This window comes from Serinus canaria, chromosome Z (genome assembly GCF_022539315.1).
Source record: "Serinus canaria isolate serCan28SL12 chromosome Z, serCan2020, whole genome shotgun sequence".
Classification (NCBI taxonomy): Eukaryota; Metazoa; Chordata; class Aves; order Passeriformes; family Fringillidae; genus Serinus; species Serinus canaria.
In genome coordinates this window covers 61,359,374-61,377,635 of record NC_066343.1, presented here as the reverse complement: position 1 = coordinate 61,377,635, position 18,262 = coordinate 61,359,374, and the positions used below count along the sequence as shown (strand labels likewise).

Below are 18,262 nucleotides of genomic sequence, written 5' to 3'. Positions count from 1 at the left end.
TGGTGAGCAAACCCATCTGGAGCTGATTGAATTTGTTAAACTTCTGAACAGACTTATACAATGAACACTAGTGATAACAGGAGCTGTTGTTAAGATTTCCAGGAGGTTTTTTTTGGTCCTCCTTTTCTGTAATTTGACACATTTTTAATTAACAGACAGACACTTATTAACAATATAACACACAAATTTATGACAAATGCCTGTGCCAAGGCTGTTCCTGGAACAGAGCTCCCCAATCATCATAAATCACAGAGCTGTGCTGTTTCTTTCTTGATCCTGGGACACAAGGCCTGCCTGGCTACTTTGGAGTGATCCACCAGAGGGAAAGATAAGCAAACACTTTTCATACGGTAAGCTCACTGGCTAACTATTACATGGATTTACAGAACTTCCCTATTCCAGACCAAGAGCCACTTGTGGTCCAAACCACTTCCCACCTACTCACATCTCCCAAACTGCCACAGGCACATGCTTGTCAGTGGGAGAGGCCATCTGGGAGTGCCCATTTTGTGGATGACACGTTCTGGAAATATGGTAAAGATATCCTTGCTGCCAGGCATAGACTGCTGTTCCACAGAAACTGCCTGCTGGAACTATCCAGTAAGAATGGTTCCAATATGGTTTTGCCTTTGAAATTTATGGAGATAATGAGAAGACAGAGTTTCTTCAGTAGTTCGAAGGAGCAAAAAAATGAGTTTAATGTAGGAATTCAGAGTGCTCCTGCCTCCTCATTGCATCTTGCAGCACAATAAATTATTTTTTAATTTCCTTTTCCTTTTTATCCCACAACTGACCTTTTCCTTTGGCTATTTCAGCCTTCTGCAAAGCTGACATCTGCAACCTCTTCCAGGACTGGCACAGCTCATGAAATCAACTAGTACTTACTCCTAGACTAGGTTCTAAGGTGGTATTTTAAGGTGTTGAAAGAATACTTTTGGTAGAAATTGAAATCACAGTGGGAAAAAATTGACTACTTTACATTGCAAATTTCAGAGATATACTAGAAATACACAACTGAAATCCTGAGATTTTGGGCTGGGTCAAAACACCAACATCTCTCCAGACAGTAAATGATTTTGGTAATTTTATTTCAAATGTCACTCAATTTTTAATACTCCCTTTACATTTTTTCCCCTTTTAAAACATCTCACATTCCCTTTTGAATCATGCCTAAAGAAAAAGAAAATATATACCAGCCACACTTTTATGCTATTTCCTCAGATGCAGCTTAGCTGCTCTCCAAACACTGCAAAGTATTCTCGCTTTAGGTAACAAGATTAGAATGGCTGAAATCTTGTATTTATGCCAGTAAAGCTAAGATGTGTAATTTTGCTTGTGGGAAGATTTGAAATGCTAGCATGAGCTGGTGAGATTTAGTAACCTCCAGCAGAGGAGTAGAAAAAGTTGCTAGAGGGCTTCTCCTCTACTCACTTCTGGTAATGATTCCCTGATTGCAATAGTTTCTTTTCAGACTTGTTTTTCCTGTCTTTCTGTAAGCAATTCTCCTTGATTCCTGGGTGAATATATTTTCTTCTATGAAATCTCTCCTAAACATTAACTTATCCATACAAGCTTAACAGCATGAAAAGGAGGCAATTAAAACTATGAATTTAGACTCCATATGCAAAATTTTCTGGTTTTCAGACTGTGTAATTTCAAAGACAGACTCTCTACAGATGGTATCTGTAGTGAATACATTAACAGCACTTTAAACATTTATCTTTCCTGATAAAACAAACTCAGCTCCCAAACTTTTCTGAGGGATACCTTGTGGGTTACACGCAGCTCCTAATTTTGCTCATGAAGAACATCTCATTATCAAACATTGACAACTTTCTTAACTCCACTGTCTGAAGGGCACTTTTACCAAGTGACAACACTTTCCAAAACCACTGTATTTTGACAGAATTGTCTATTGTCTCTAGTTAATAACTTTTGTAGACTTTTCCTCTACTTTCTATATCTTTAATAAGATAAACTATCTAGATTTGTCATCTAGTCTGTCAAGCATATACATTTATGTTGGAGAAATATTCTGCTATAAAAATTGAACAGAATTACCCTTTATCCTCCTATTCCCCTCCCTATTAAGAATGAGAACATCATCCTTGTATTGTGAGCACAAAACAATGAACAGAGTAGAATCATCAGTCTTTGGCTTTACAGAGGAAAAAGCTTGAGTAAAGATAAAAGAGTGAAAATCCTGATCTTTAAACTCTGCCTCAGTCCTTGCCTCCAAAGAAGAGGAAAATATCACAGCCATATTTCAAGTTTGGATTAGGGAATCACTGTATAGATGAAAAATTCTAACATTAGATAGTCGATCTAGAACATATTACTAGATTTTCTGTAACACATGAGAATTTAAGTACTTGTTAGAATTGATTTTGCTGCAACTCAACAAACTTATGGCTACTACTTACCAAAAGTAACCACTGAGTTATTCTTCTGAATATCACTACAGTAAAACAGTCTGTTAGCCCAACACAGGACTGTAATACTGCCTCTTTCTAAAGAACTCTTACCCAGTTGAAAAGTTCACCTTACCATATCAGTTATTTTTGTTTAGAATATATTAACTTTTTGTTCCTAATGGAAGCCAGTTAGAAAAATGAGGGTGAGAGGTTAAACATACATCTGGTCTCCCTATTTAACATAGAGGTTTATCTTTTGCATGTTGCTGATGATAATTTAGAAGGGAGGGGGGCGCAAAGGAAAAGCACATTTGTATATTTTTCTGTTATGAAAACGGCAGCCTCCATTTTTCATTTGACATATGAAATAGCTCTGCCATAAAAGCCCGTGCTTTTCAGCTTTGTGTTTAATTGTTGGAGCCAAGAAAAGGAGGTGCAGAAACAAGACAGATTTTACTTGGGCTGGTAGGACATAGTCAGCTATAGCAAGCATGGCTCTCATTATGTTTAAGTGAATTAGTCTGTTTCCTTTAAAAAAAGGAGGGGGGTAAAAAAGGAGAGATTAACAAGCCACCAAGGACCTGCTGTAAGACTTTGACACTTTTAGTGGCTTGTGACAAATGACTTGTGAGTATTAGCTCTCCTTCAGAATCAGAAAACAAATCTACCATTTGGATAAGGAATGCAAAAAAAAAAAAAAAAAAGCAACAGCAACAAACTCGGCTACAAGGTCATGATGACTAGGACTCATTACCAGTGGAAAAAGAGAGCTGAAGAACAGTTAAGTTCTTTAAGTGACTAAACTCTGAAATTACTTTTGGATGTCTAGAAATCTCTAACATTTTTCATCCTTTCCTAGGTAAAAAATAGGTTACAGTCTTTCTGAAGGTAATCATGTGTTCAAATATTGCAACAATGGCATGTATTTCTACTTATTCTCAAGAGGTGTTTTGGGCCTGGGATCAGCTTAGAGGCTCTTCTCTGGACTCATTTCAAGAGCTAAATATCTTTCTCAAGCTGGGACAAAATATAAGTGTGCTCTTCAGTTAGGCCCCTAAAGATTCCTTGGAAGCTTCATCTTATGTGCTACATTATCTGCACTGTCCTGCAATCTACCCTTGCATTATCAGTACATCTGAAAAAGGAATTTTTCACCTAGAACTTCTGTTTAGCATGCAAAATACATCTATAAATGAAGAGCTTATATATACATACTGCCTCTTTGGAAAGCAGAAACATTCTGAAGCCGTCACAAAAAAGTTTAGTTGAAAACCCAACATTAAGAGTACTAGTAAATGGCAGACTGCAGCTGACTCAAACACCAAAATTACATTCCCTTCCCCATTGTTTAATGAAATCTCATTTATAAGTTCTAATATAAAGTACAAAGTAATAGAAAGAATTCATGGTTTTGTCTACAGGTGTTTTTGTCTTACCATTAGATACTTTTTGAATCTGCATTGCTGCGTGAGCATGTGTGTAAACCTCACATCTGTGACTCTTGTTCAAAAAATTTTGAACTGTGATTAAGTTTTGGAGGTCCCTGGATAAGAGACCTGACTCCACTTCCCCCAGTGGCAATTTTTTTTATAGCATTATTGAACTTAATAGTTCAGACAGCACTAAAGTTCTTAATGAATATAAGCATTGTGTTTTTCATTTAAAAAAAAAATTCATTTTGGGTGAAAGAGTTACTGTAATTCAGCTGGTATTGAAAAACTGTATCAGTTTTTATTGCATCCTTAGTATAGTTGGAAACGAAAAGATTATGTCTTTGCTGACCTTTATGGTCTACTGTATACATGTATAAAATTAACAAAACCAGAAAAAGGAAGAGTTCTACAGAAAAATTAATATAGATATTTTAATAAAGAATGTTTGTCTCTAAATACTCATCTTTGCAAAATGTTTCCTGTTTCATAAGGAGAATCAGCTGTAAGCAGAGTCCACAAATGCATGTGTGGCAGAACTAAAGGAATAAAGCAAGCATGGTGAATTTTGAGCAAATCTGGATAATGCTTTGAGGAATTATTTGGTGTGTGGTCTGAGGCAAGAAGCCACAGAGAGGGGGAAGTTAATCTTATGTACTCCCCAGCTGCAGATATGTCTTTTTGAGCGCTGACTGCAGCAAGAGAAACTGAAGAAATGACCAAGAGACCAGATTAATTCCACATGAGCCAAGTGTCAGCCTCATTATAAGTGTTTTCACTAAAGTTGAAAAGACTTTAACTTGGATGGCTGTCATTTCAAAGCAAAGTTGTGACATGTAGAAGTAATTGTAATAAATTAAACTGAAAGAATAATGCCTGTGACACTAAAGGGGAAGTATCAATAATTTAAAAAATGGTATAAATAAATAAAACCCAAACAAATAATTCCAGTAGGTTAACTCCAATAGATTGACAGCATTTCAGGGAAATTAAGGCACTTCCAAAAGTACATAACAATAAATATTAGGAGGATGTCATGCTCAAATTTAATTTACTTATATCACCGACAGTAAAGAGAGTGAAATAACAATTACATTTTAACATGGAAATTATACAGATCCCTGAGCTGAAACACCCTAAGCTTCATATCTCCAAAGCAAAAGAAATTTTAACATTGCTTGTGATTATAATGTTCATACAGCAGAACCAGATCCAGTTTTACAGGACAGATCCAATATGTGCCTCCACTCCTGCTGTTTGGTTAGGGGATATTTTTGACATTAATTTTTGTTCTTTGCTGTGCAAGAAATCTGTGGGTAATCTTGACATCATGCTTGCAAGAAGGGTAATATTGTAATTTTATTTTTTTTTCTTCAGAGTTTTTTGTTTTGGAAGACAAAAATACTGTAGTCTGACAGAATTAGAAGTAGCCTATTCTTCCCTGCTCTATCGGAAGACAAAACTGCCCTTACTATTCCTTATATCCAAACCTTTCAGTGAGAGGATGATTACCCTCTGGGTTTTTTTATTCTTTTTTCCTGGCACTCATCATGGTGTTACTGGTGTATTTAGAAAATAATTGCCTTTCATAACACCCTTGCCTGTGTAGGAAGTATTGCTAATTTCATTTTATAAGCAGCAAAGAGCCAAGGAGAAATTAGACTCAAATTTTGAGGTGCAATGGATAACCAGCATATAAGACCTAATATTTCCCAATAATTCATGGAATTCCTTACACTCAAATTTTAATTCCTGCAGACTATCTTCATGCCAAATTTTCCAGTCTTCTACCCTCTCTCTTTCAGCAGATTCCTACTGTGTGATGCTTGAAAATCACCATGAGGAGGACTGTTAGGATTCCCTCATCTTCCTTTATCCCCTCAGTGTTTCCCAGTACATGGTGAAGGACAATCATTCCCACAATCCTACACCATTACTCCAGTCTGTATCTGCTTCAGTCTTGTTTTGAGACAAAAATCCACTGTCGTCATTAAGAATCTTTCTAAATTTCAAATACCCTGCAAGCTCTTCTAGGAAGAAAGCTGGTATTGGACTTTTCTTTCCCAGACAAACTCAACTGAATAGCTGCTCTGTGAGGCATTTCATTCAGATGGAAAGTGTTTTCTCATCCAATGCCCTATAGCAAGGTATTCTATACACTGCATTTACTGACAGTAATCTTTCTGTCCATAGAGTGTTCTTAAAATGTTCTTAGTACGTCAGTGCATTCAGTCTTGTAGTTTCTTGATATACAATAATCACCAACTTTTAAGCAATCAGCAGTCACTGCTCTTGACTGGTTTATGTCATATGAGAAAAGCAAGTACCAAGGAATAACTAATATAGAGTTGCTACATAGTTTAAATGCCATGGCAGGTACAGGCTGGGTTCCAATTGCCACTCCTCAGGTTATTCAGACACAGAAAGCTGTGAATTACATGGTCTGTTCATAGTGCCTGGAGCACTATTTTCTTTTTAGCCTTGTCCCCCTTTCCCAATCCAGCAGTATTTCCCACAGGATGTCATCAATAGGAAACATCATTATTCCCAGAGTAGATGGAATCACCAGTCTGCATGACAGCGCAGCATCTCCTTCCATCATTCTTTGCCCAGGAGTAGGGTTGCTGACAAAGCAAAATCCAAGAAAAACAGCAAAACTTACTGTATTGGATCTACCTTTAAGCTTCAGAAAGGGCATAACTCGTACCTCTCAGTACTTGCCTTACTGAATTTTCTATTAGCTGCTTAAGTGGTGTAAAGAACTCATTGGACTAAGAAGTGAGTCACTGCTTCTGTGTGCTCATGACTGTTCAGAAGCAGAGGTCATACTGCTTTATGAATAAAGGCTATCATATATGACTTTAAATGTCACTGTTCATAAGAACTGGACTTGCACATGTGCTTTCATCAGCGTCCTCACTTCTAGGAAGCTGAAACAATCATAATTTCCTCCCATTTCTTGCATTCTATTCACTTTCTAAGCTATTTCTGTCAGAGCCACATGAAGTGAAAATTTAAAGGGCTTGCAATGGTTTGTGGGTCAGAATGCCTAGTGAAACTAGGTTTGTAATAATTTTCTGCTCCAGTTTACATATGGTGGTGCCTTAACTCAGCTCTTCAGCTAAAGTATGAACTGTTGACCCGGCTACTAAAACAGTAGCACCAAAATTACACATGTATGGGAGTTTATATTTTCAGCATCTGAGAGACAGAGTAACCAGGCCTAGACACAGAAGCAGACTAACAGAAAGTAACCCCACCTTGGGTGATGGGGTTAGCTCTAGGCTCATCTTCCGTATCTTTTCATGTCACCATTAGTTTTGCAGTTACTAGATCCTCAGTGAGCACAGAATTTCTGTGTTGCAGTTACTAGCACTAGTGTTTTGACAAGGGAAAGGTGTCCTGTCATCAGAATGTGAACCACATGCACCACTCTGCTTCCTCTGAGACAGGGCAGAGGGGCAGAGTCATGAGCCCAGGTTACAGTTCAGGGGAAGGTTTTCATTAGCTTGTCTCCAAGGGAAATGTGCCACAGGTACTAAGATAATTCATGAGGATAAGAGAGGTACTTCGAGATCAACTTACAGATTGCCCTGTGGAGGATCAGAAGTTGGACACAACAGTCATTGTGAGACCCTTCTGACTTGGGATATTATGCAGTTCTACAGCTTTATGACATGTTTTATACTTCTGGTGTTTGCATTCAGGAAAAAACAGAGAAAAAATAAGTATCTTGGAAATAAATGAGAAAAAGCTTTGTTGTGTTGAAGTTAAAAGGCTGCCTTAGACAACACTGGAAGCTTTAGCATCTCCTAAAATGTCATAATAAAATTGTGAAAAGAAGACACTAAACAGCAGTCTTATAAAATATTAATTGTGTTAAATGCAGTCATCTCCTATTCCATTCTTCCATTTTCCCTTGTTCCCTGCAGCAACAAACTTGTAACTAAGTATCTGCTTCAAATCTTAATGATAAGCTTGCAAAATATAAAATATTTGATAACAGACCAGCAACCAAAACGTTCTATTCCACCCAATTGCTTGCTCCAAAAATCAAACCACTTGGAATTCTAGGGTAACTTGATGTCCTTCAGGTATATTTTTCTCTTAATAAGTAAAGTTTGTAGTATTAGCATACTGAAAGAATTAAGAAAAACCAACCAAATAAAACCCCGACTTTTATGCAGAGCTTGTTACTCTTTCAAATGGTTTATTACTTTCAAGGGTGAATTCACCTACCCTTCCGCTTGCAAGTAGTTGATACTGAATTTGATATTAGGAATAAAGCAGGTTATTAATCCTCTTGAAGAGGATAAAATGAGGAAGAAAACCCTAGAGCAGCTACAAAATAGTATCTAATATCTACAGAATAGGGTCAGAGAAGACACAATGAAATTGGGAGTGGAACATTCATATCCTAACACCAAGTACACACTTTTATACAAATTCAAAAGGCACCTTAATGTCTTCATTTTTTCAGTCTGTGACAAACAGATGTTACAGTGAGATCAGACAGGACAACTCAACATCACTGGCAGTTCACAGCTGCCAAAAGGGGTAAGCCATGCTCCCCCTCTCCCCACTTCTCTCCCACTCATGACACATGCTGCCCCTATTTCTTTCTTGTCATCCTTTCTGGTACTGATCTGGTACTTGTCACACATCCCACCCACTTCCTCTAATGTGGGCGCAATATCATTGATTTATACCCAGTCTCCACTTAGCACTGTGCCTTAATTCCAATTAAATAACATCCTGAATGATTCCAAAATGCTTCAGCATTCCCTCCCCAACTCCCACACATACTGACTACAGCTGCACAGCTGTGTGTCAGGAACCTAAAAGAAAACTTACATTTCATTTATTTCTATGAAATGTTTGAACCTCTAATATCAGTGGCAGAAGAAAGAAAAGAAAAGAGACTTCTCACAATTCCCCCACCCCCTACAATCCCCTCATTTTCATTTCTGCTCCCCACATATGAAGACGAGTCAGGAATGGCAAAAAACAACGCTGTCCTTCACATATGTTTTCCACCATGAAAGGAGCAGGCATCATATTGCTTTCCTAAATCAAGGTATATGAAAGATCTGATCTTCTTTATTTTAATATGACATTCACAATCATTCATGTTCCTACTATCCATAACCTTTTCCTCTCTTTGACAACACCAAAAGTTATGGAAGAGGGGAAAAAGAAAAGGAATAAAACTATTTGGTGTAGTTTCAACATTTCCTTTTTTTCTTGAAAGTCAGCTTCGATGTGTGTGAAAATTCCTCTTTAACTGTAGAAGATATACACTCTGACAGATTATTTAGAGGTAAATGTGAAAGGGGACAGGCTAATAATTCTTTAGGCTAACTATAAAATAGGGGAATGCTTTACAGCTGACATTGTGAGTATATCAACCCAGTAATTGGATGCACGTGTTAGTAGCAGTAAAAAGGCACTGTCCAGTTGTCCACCTTACATGGGAATCTACTTTGAGCGTATTCCTTGATTTACTGTTGCAATTAGAACTGAATGTTCAAAGAAAGAACACAAGTGACCTAATTTAAAAACAGTGCCTTTAAAGCCACTATTTAGTATGAGACTTGGCTTACTTGTAACCATTTCTTTCCCCTGCAACTTCTATTTGTTGCACTGTACTCATGAAGCGCCAAAATCAATTGTAATAACCTGCTCAATTAATAAATTCACTTTTAATATCCATCCAGTGATTAAAGATTTAGCCACTTCCTCCTGACTCCTACCCTTGAAGATTTTAATTCTCTTCATAAACACAGAGAGCTTTCCCAGGCTGACTTTTCAAAACTTCATGAAACACTGTTTCCTGTCTCCTTTTTACTACGTTGTAACCAACAGAGATGTTTTACAACAAATTGGCACAAGAACCAGAAGCAATTAGGAGAGCTAGGGAAGGATCCCTCTAGTTAACAGAACCGATGTTGGAAGCACCATTAACTAATTTTCCTGTTAAAGCATCTGAGTAATGAAAGGATGCAAGATAGCAAAATATCACAAAAAAAAAAAAAAAAATTGTCAAAGAAGGCAAACTTGTTTGACAGGTACACACAGTTAGACTAGTGGCACTAATACACCTACCAACTGAGGAACAAATGTGCTAAGATTGACTAAACCGGTCCTCCACTTCTTATTTGGTAGTTTGGTACACATGGCCCAAGCAAGGGTTACTTTTTCATGCAGCCTCATCAAGATGACACTGGTTGGCAATGCTGATAAACGAAGTATTTTTGATGTTCCAAGTGACAAAGAGGCCATTAGGTGATATACCCCAGAATATTAGGATACAGTAGTTCAGTGATGTAAACAACTGCAAGCAGCAGTAGCAAGTGTTTAAGTGAGCAAGCTGAAATTTCAACCTGGTGCTAGATGGGAAAAAGAGACTGTAAAAGCTTGATTTAAAAAGCTTCCCACCAAATAGAAAACAATGTTTTGTCATGGCATATCAATGTCAAGAAGGGAGTATATAAGAAATCCCAAACCGACCAAGTAATTTCTCTGCTTTGTTGACACTATCATCCTAAATACTAAGCCTAGAAATAGAAAGAAAACATTATTTACATATACCTTTTTTTTTCCGATTTAGGATCTTTCTTGTGCAATTACATTACTTTCTCAGAGGAAAAACCAGCAATCGACATCACATGAGTTGCTGCCCTATGTTCATACAGGTACCTGTGATTTTTAACTTAAGACATAGTTTAACAAGATTTGCACATAGAAAAGTTTTTCTTTTTTTTTTTTTACATGAAAGGCTCAGCAATAAATGAAAACTCCCCTATTGCAGGATCTGATCTGACTCTCATTTGAAGTGAAAAGGCCCCTATTCACACACACAGTTCAAAGACATCTGAAAGTCATCTTAAAATGCCTTATTTCAAAACAGAGGATCTTATCCTATGAGTGAATGCATCCAAGATGTTTCAGAAGTGCAAGCACATTCTATACTGCTCACTCAGCTAATGCCCTCTTCAAGGAAAGTTTTGGCTGAGCCACTACCTGTGAACCCTCCCATTAAAACAGAAACATGGCATCTATAAATGTGTATGTCCCTTGTTTTCTTTCTTCTGGCTTTTAGGAACAAACTTCCAGTTGCTCCTAACTCTTGGGATTTTTTTTTCCCTAAGTGGTTATAAGTTAGATTTATGAAGACAAAAAGACTTCTTACAACTGTGTATTTTGAAAAGATTTATGACAGGGCTACAGTATCAGCATGGAGGGTCCACAAGGCAGGAATGCAGTAAGGGTAACAGGAGAGTGTCATGTAGACATTAAATAGTACAATTCTTTCCACATTCATAAATCCTAAGTGCCTACGGTTTTATACTCCTGGTTATAAATTATATAACTGAGTTCTACAGGCAAAAAACAAAAACCAAACCAAACAAAAAAAAAACCCCAAAACCCAAAACCAACAAAACCAACAAAACCAACAAAAACAACAAAAAAACTACCTGAAAGTGAGACATCATGTCCTTAAGAACACACACATTTCACAGTAAGGAACCAACTTTTCCAATTACTTCACTCATTATTATTTCCTATTTAAAGTATTTTGATTGGTAAAGCCATAAACCAGAACTCTTTGGACAGTAAACAAGCAAAACACTAGTACATCTTTAGAAAAACTGCTAAAAGTTCTCACATTAATTTACAAACACAAATGATAAGGAGTCAATAATCCCAAGCAGTTAATTTACAAAATGTTCAGTAGCAAAAGAGTGTATTTTATCAATTATTCTTATCTGCTTGGAGCTTCATAACTGGTGTTAAGGTACCTATGGCACTTTATTATTTTTCTGCACCAGAGGTATGGTGAAAAAAATGAGTATCAAATGAAGTACACCTAATTAAAACACATTTAATGCTATTTTTCTGAATAGAAAATAATCTATAATACAAATACCTATTTATATGTCATGTATGTATGCACACAATTAAATTCCTCATTAGTAATGTTCAGCACTTCTAGTAGTTGAGTGGTTGTTTACAATCTTTTGGGCTAAAGAATGAGGGTCAAAACTTTCTTGCTTTCACTCACTATGTTGTTAAGCTTATCCCACGCTAACCAAAGCAAAAGAAAATACTATCAAGGACTACAAGAGCTCCTAAAGCTTAGTATAAAAGATAATTGAATACTCAGAAGAAAAGCCCGGAATCGGGTAGCTTGTGGGAAGTAGCTAATTATTTCTTGTTAGCTCCCCTGACATACACTTTCATTCTGCAACAGTGCCTTTTTCTTGAAATAGTCCATTGGGCTGGTCAGAAGACAAATTAATAGAATATCTTTCCTTGGAATGGCTTTGCTTGAACTAAATTAGCTAACACAGTTAAGGATGCAGACCCCTCTTGTCCACCTCTTCGAGCAGAGGTGACACAAGGCAGTGGCTGTGCCGCCATCTACTGTAGGTTTTGCATAGCACTGCTTGGTCCAAAGCCCGCAGGGATCCCTCCAGCAATCCTTCCCACTCATCTCCAGGCTCAGTGACGAAGACTGCACTCCCTCAACGTGTACCTAAGTAAGAGCCTGATCTCGCAATCTTTGCTCAGGCAAAGAACACCCTCCACAGACTGCAGGTCAGCTGCTGCTAATGAAGGATCGTGTATTTTGTTATTGTTCTTCAGCTAGTAAGGTCTGTCCTGCAAATTTGAAGTTTGTATGCCTTATAGGACTGTGAACACCTGCCTTAGAGGCCAATTCAAAATTGTATAGCACTGAGACATACATTTAAGTTTTCTTGGACCCGCTTATCATTTATCATGTAGTTTTAATGCATGTCAATCATTAATTCCAGAGAGATTCTCTATCTTAATCAAGGGAACTGTCAGAGAGGGAGCAAAGTCAGAATCTGCACACATGCAGTTCTCTCTCAATTTTAGCAGATGTCTTAAGATTCTCTTGAAGATCCCAGAGCTCAAGCTATAGTGAAAGTTCTTATAATTGCTCTTTGAAGGATTTTTGGATTCATTTGTCCTTCATCTAGTGTGTAAGCCTCCAGAAAACATGGCAGGTCTCTTTATTTGTGCTTGTGAAGGGCTCTGTCAAGAACAGGGGCAAGGGACTTCCCAGCTGTGGTGCTGCAGGACAAGGAAGTAGTTGTATTTTGAGGACCAACTTCCAGATGTAAGGAAAATAAAATAAGGTGTCCTACATCTGTCTAGTGACAGACACCTCCAGCCATGCCAAGTGCTGCAAGTTCTGCCACTCTTCTGACAGAACAGTCAGGAGCCACCTGGTACTCCACAGGTAGAGAAAGGGTGATGGAACAGTTCCAAGCAATCAAGTCAGAATACAGATGCCAGAGAAAACTTTAATTTAGTGCACTGTACACAATATTTATAGAGCTAACCCATGAACACTGCTTGAGCTGTTTAAAGGCTGGAGACTAAATTCTGTTTTCTGAATGTTTATTCTGAATTTCTCCAACTGTTCTTCTTACTTGACAGTGCTTAACTGGCAGAGAGCCATGAAGGCTGTTGTCTAATTATACAACATATCACGATCTTACAGACCTACTGATAAGGCTTTACTGCAGCATAAATGGATTTTAAACATTAGCATATGAGAAAATTAGCCTCCAAATTAGAATATTTCAGTCTTGTGTGTCAATAGTCACTCTTATTTGTTTAGGAAAACATGGTTTCAGAGGGAGAAACTAATTTTAGAGATTAAATAGCCTGTAATGTTAAACAGGCTACAATTTAGTGGCCTCTCAGGCTAACTCCATGCATGGCAGAAATCTATTCACATATAATTACTTATTTCAGACCATGTGAGAGATACCATATCTTTGCATGGAATCAGTCCAGCTGGGGATTATAGTAGTATTATGATAACACTGCTACACATGATGCTGTGAAAAACACAGATTTTGTGAATTCTCTTGCAACATTTTGCTACAAACAGCCTTGAATAAAGGAACAATAAATATATATATTTAAATGGTCTCAGACTATGTTTTTACAGAAAAGACAATTTCACACTGCATATTATAATGATTATTAATCAGCAAGATAAAACTCTGACTTCTGTTAGCAGGATGGTAATAGTTTTGAGCTGAAGGATGTACACTAGGTCTGCTGTTGTGATGTAAGTACAGTAGGGAAACCTAAAAGTTTTAACATGATGGCAGTCCTTTCTTCACTGCATGTAATCTTCAGTGATAGGATGCAGTTATTTATAATAAAGGCATTACTTTGCTTTTATATAAAAAATATTACATTCCAATCTCTTTCAGCAGATACTCTGCAGATGTGACAGTAACCATGACATCACTGAGAAGGCAATTCTCTTTCTGATGACTGACTGAAAAACCACGACGCACCATGCACATCCCCTCCCACATTTGTGGGGAGTTGTTCTTGCATGTAGCCTGAAAATGTAGGAAGATGTATTTGTGCTTTTCTGTGTATTCTACCTCTTCTTGGCAGGATTTTGCAAAACTTCAAGCTTGCAGAGAAGTTTGCTCATTGAGCAGTTCTGCTGGTGAAGCGGGACTGCTCAGATGAACTTCTCTGAGTTCACTGCTGTCAGTGGGCACTTTACAGCCCTTTTTGGCAGCAGTGTGTTATACAGAATGGTTTGATGTTCTCAGAGACGTATGCAAATCTTTCAAAATCCCATTTTAGGGGTGCTGTTCTCCTCCAAATCCAAAGGTAATCTAAGAAACACCATTCTAGGACCTCATTCCACACAAATTCATCAAGTTAAGCCTCCCTCACTTTTTTAAGAATTTGCCTTTCTATGTAATACAGAAAGGAAGGTGGTAAAATTCAGCTGCTTTGACATCTAAAGCATTTACAAACATTAGAGTGCATGATAAAGCATGAAGTTGCAAGGTGGAGCAAGTGAAGCAGCTTGACACATGATACTCCAGCCCTTTTCTCACTGTTCCTAAGGTTATATTATGGGTGTTTACTAGAAATACAGCTGAATTAACAGCAGTGTCTATCATATAGCATGGCAACCTGCTGAAGAGCTCCACATTTTATACATTAGCTAACAAGGATCTACTTAATTCACTTTCAGTTGTTTTAATTTAACAGCAGATTTATTCCCGGGTTTATCTGGATTTACGTTAAACAACACAAGAACCAAAATATGGTTCTTTACCAGTTGAAGAAAGCCTTAGAGTTTCCTCCAGTTGCATAACAGAGCTTACTTTCTCAGCATGTTCCTATAGTGGGACATAGTTAAGATTCGTAAGAGAAAGCAATACATTGTGATTTAGCACAGTCCAATTTAAGACTTCACAGGCAGGAAAACCGAGTAAAGGGTACATTTATAGCACTAAGCGAAAAAATACATTACCAGGAGCACGCTATTACTAAAGCATCTAATTACTTCTAGAGAAAAGCTCGAAACTTCAGCTATGGAGACTGCCATATGACTTTTGCTCCGAAATAATTTATTAAAAAAAAAAAAAAAAAAAAAAGAAAAGAAAAAGAAAAGGACAATGAAACGCGTGTGAGGTCTGTGGGAAGGCAGCCCCAGATGTTTACAATGGAGCGAGTAGCGGTATAGCGGCGCTGCAGCCCGGGACCGGCGGGGCGCAGCACGGCACCGCCTCCGCCGCACGGCGGGCGGCAGCGCGGGCGCGCACCGGCTCCCAGCGCCGCCGGGCACCCCCGCTGCGGGGAGCGCACCCCGGCAAGAGCTCGGCCCGCAGGAAGAAACACCCCTGCTCCGGGAGTGGGGAGGAGGGAGCGCGGAGCGGGCGGCTCGGGGAGAGGAGCGTGCGGGCAATCGATTAATTGTTCCAATGCAGCGCTCTCGTCAAGGCGCTCTAATGACAGGGGATAATGATTTTCAGATTCAGGAGACAATGTCCCCCACACACTCCCCGCCACTTCCTTGCAAATCTTTCTAATTTGCTCTTCTGCCTGGCGGAGAAACAAACGGTGCTCAGCGAGGCCATTTGCAAAACAAATGTAACCGGAGAGATTCGCAGATACGGGCTGGCCGGGAGCGGCGTCCCTGAGGAGCCGAGCGGAGCCCACCCAGCCCTGCCGTGCGCCCCCTCCCCTCCGCGGCGCCACCTCTCCCTCTCTTCCTTTCCCTTCCCTCCCCGGCCGGGGGCTCGGGCGCTCGGGCCCGGGGGCGCAGCGGCCCCTGCCCGGCAGAGCGGCGGCACAGCCGTACTTACTGAAGGGGCAGTTCTCCTTCTTGGTGCCGCTGACCTTGCCGTTCTTCTCGATCTTGAGAAAGTACTTGTTGTAAGAATAGAGCTTCCTCTTGCGCACGTCTCCTTGGAGGTGATTGTAGCTCCGCACGTGTCTCCCCGCACTGGAAGGAGAGGAGAAGGACGAGGGGAAGGAGGAGGATGATGAAGAAGAGGAGTTGGTGGCCTCCGGGGACAGCATGTCCTGGCCGAGGTCATGGCAGGTGACAGGCACAGAAGACACCAAGAAGAGCAGCAGCAAGCAGCAACAAGGCAGGTGGGAAAAGGCTGAGGCACCATTTGTCAGTATCCATTTGCACATTGTACTGAAACTCTGGGCGCTGGAAAATGTCTTATCAAATGAAACATACTGGAAGGGTAAAACCTGGTAAAAGGCAAGTGGAGAGACGGTGGTTGCTGCTTCTGGTTAGATTCCTCTGAGCTCTGATCTGGCCTGAAGTAAGTGCACCAACATCCATAACTCAGGGGACAAATCGCCTCAGAAGTTGCTGCCTTTTAATCCTTCGAGTCCTCCCTCAGAAAAAAGAGCTGTTGGTTGTTGGCTTGGTTTTTTGGATTTTTTTTTTTTTTTTGGGGTGGGGGGGTTGCTGTGGTTAATCCTCTTTTCTTTTTCCCTTCCCCACCCCCCCACATGCACACACACTCCCCAACCTGGTTTGAGACTTTCCAGTAGTTATTTTGTTCTCTTCCTCACTCCTTTCTTCACCATCTTAGATGCAGAAAGGTCTGAAAAATAGATGACAGCAAAGTCAATGACAACAACAAAAACAACGAGTAAGATAAATAATAACCAGCGGAAAGGGGTGCTGGAATGGATTTTTCACACATACACCTTTACACACACGCGCACTCACACTTTGTGGCTTTGCACCTTCTTCTGATCCCCACCCTCTTGTCTTTTTGCAAATCCCAAACCAGTTGCACAACTCGTCCTTTTCTCACTGACAGCCCCAGAGGAGGAAGTTTCTTTGTTTTGCTTTGAATTCTCCAGAACAGTATTTAAAAAAAAAAAAAAACCGAGAGAAAGAGAGAAGGAGAAATCCCAACTTGTCCCCCCGCCCTTCCTTTCCTTTCCTTTCCCTCCCCCTTTGGTTGTAAACAGGTTGGAAGCTGTAGCCTAAATGTCAGCGATTACAAGTCAGAGGTGGGATGTGCCTCTGGTGGTCAGCCCTTATTTGCAGGGGGTCAGGCAGTGGTGGGACATCTGAAACCTTTTTGCAGCTGCAGCGAGCAGTGCCTGCTGCGGAGGCAGCCCCGGGAGCTGCCCTCGCTTCCTCCCGGGCTGCGGCAGCCGCCGCCTTCGGCTCGTTGCTAATTGCTCCTAAAGCGCCCTTCTCCTCGGAGCGCCGGCCACCAGCACGGCTTAGAGACTCATGCTTTACTAATTTCCCTGTCTTCCAAGTTGAACCAATCCCCTCCAGGGAGGCTTCCCTCCCCCTTCACTCTTCCCCCACTCTCTCTCCCCCCACTCAAAAAAAAAAAAAAAAAAAAAAAAATCTCAACCAACCAACCTCCTCTCCTAAAAAACCTCCCCAAACTAACAAAAACCAACCCCCAAACCCCCAACTTGTTTTCTGGTGGAGGGTTTTATTTTATTTTTTTTGGCAGTGAAGTGATTGAGAAAGCCACCTGGAGCTTGTTGCCTGCTAGATCTCCCCCTCCCCCCCGCTGGAGGAGGGGTTGGGTGGAGAGGTTGGAAAGGAGTATATACTACAGGCAGACCCTGGAAAAGCAGATTATATGCTGGTCAGAGAGAGTAAAAAGGGAAGAGACATAATTAGCTCCTTTTCCTTCTTCTCTGCCAGCTTGCATGGAGGTCTTTCTCCCTCCGTCAATGAATCACTGATTTCTCGCTTCCGTTGCTGAAATAAAAAGTTCACACTTTAGCCTGCTCTTCCTTTTAAGCCTCTAAAGATTTATTGTGTCTCTTTCCCCACCCTCACTCTCCTTGTCTCAAAAGAAATCAGGGCCCTAAATGACCATTTTCTAATTGCTAACATGAGTCGTTTACTGAATCACGCGTCTGACTTCAAAGCAAGAGAGATTTTATTGGCATTGCAAAGGTTTCCTCATAAAATCTGTCTGAATACTTTGCTGTCTTTTTAATTTTTTTTCTAAACTAATGCAGCTTCCCTTGCCAGAAAGAAACAATTTTTCCATTTTCAAGGCTATTTTAAGCGATTTTTCAAGCTATTATTTTCCTGGAGGGGCA

At 39.8% G+C, this 18,262-nt stretch overlaps 1 protein-coding gene across 4 annotated transcripts in view; it reads right to left on the bottom strand.

Annotated features, from left to right (window-relative positions):
• FGF10 (fibroblast growth factor 10) overlaps positions 1–17,448 on the bottom strand; it is a 60,672-nt gene extending 43,224 nt beyond the window's left edge. The window contains exons 1-2 of one of the 4 annotated variants that reach the window (XM_050987261.1): positions 17,262–17,448; positions 16,015–16,776 (exon numbers count right to left, since the gene is read on the bottom strand). In XM_050987261.1, the coding sequence (XP_050843218.1) occupies positions 16,015–16,351 (337 nt within the window). In that variant the 5' untranslated portion in view covers positions 16,352–16,776; positions 17,262–17,448. Of the gene's footprint in view, positions 1–16,014; positions 16,777–16,880; positions 17,123–17,261 lie in introns of those variants that run through there. The other 3 variants (XM_050987262.1, XM_050987260.1, XM_050987264.1) reach the window with 3 other exon arrangements.
• Between the last annotated feature and the right edge of the window lie 814 nt (positions 17,449–18,262).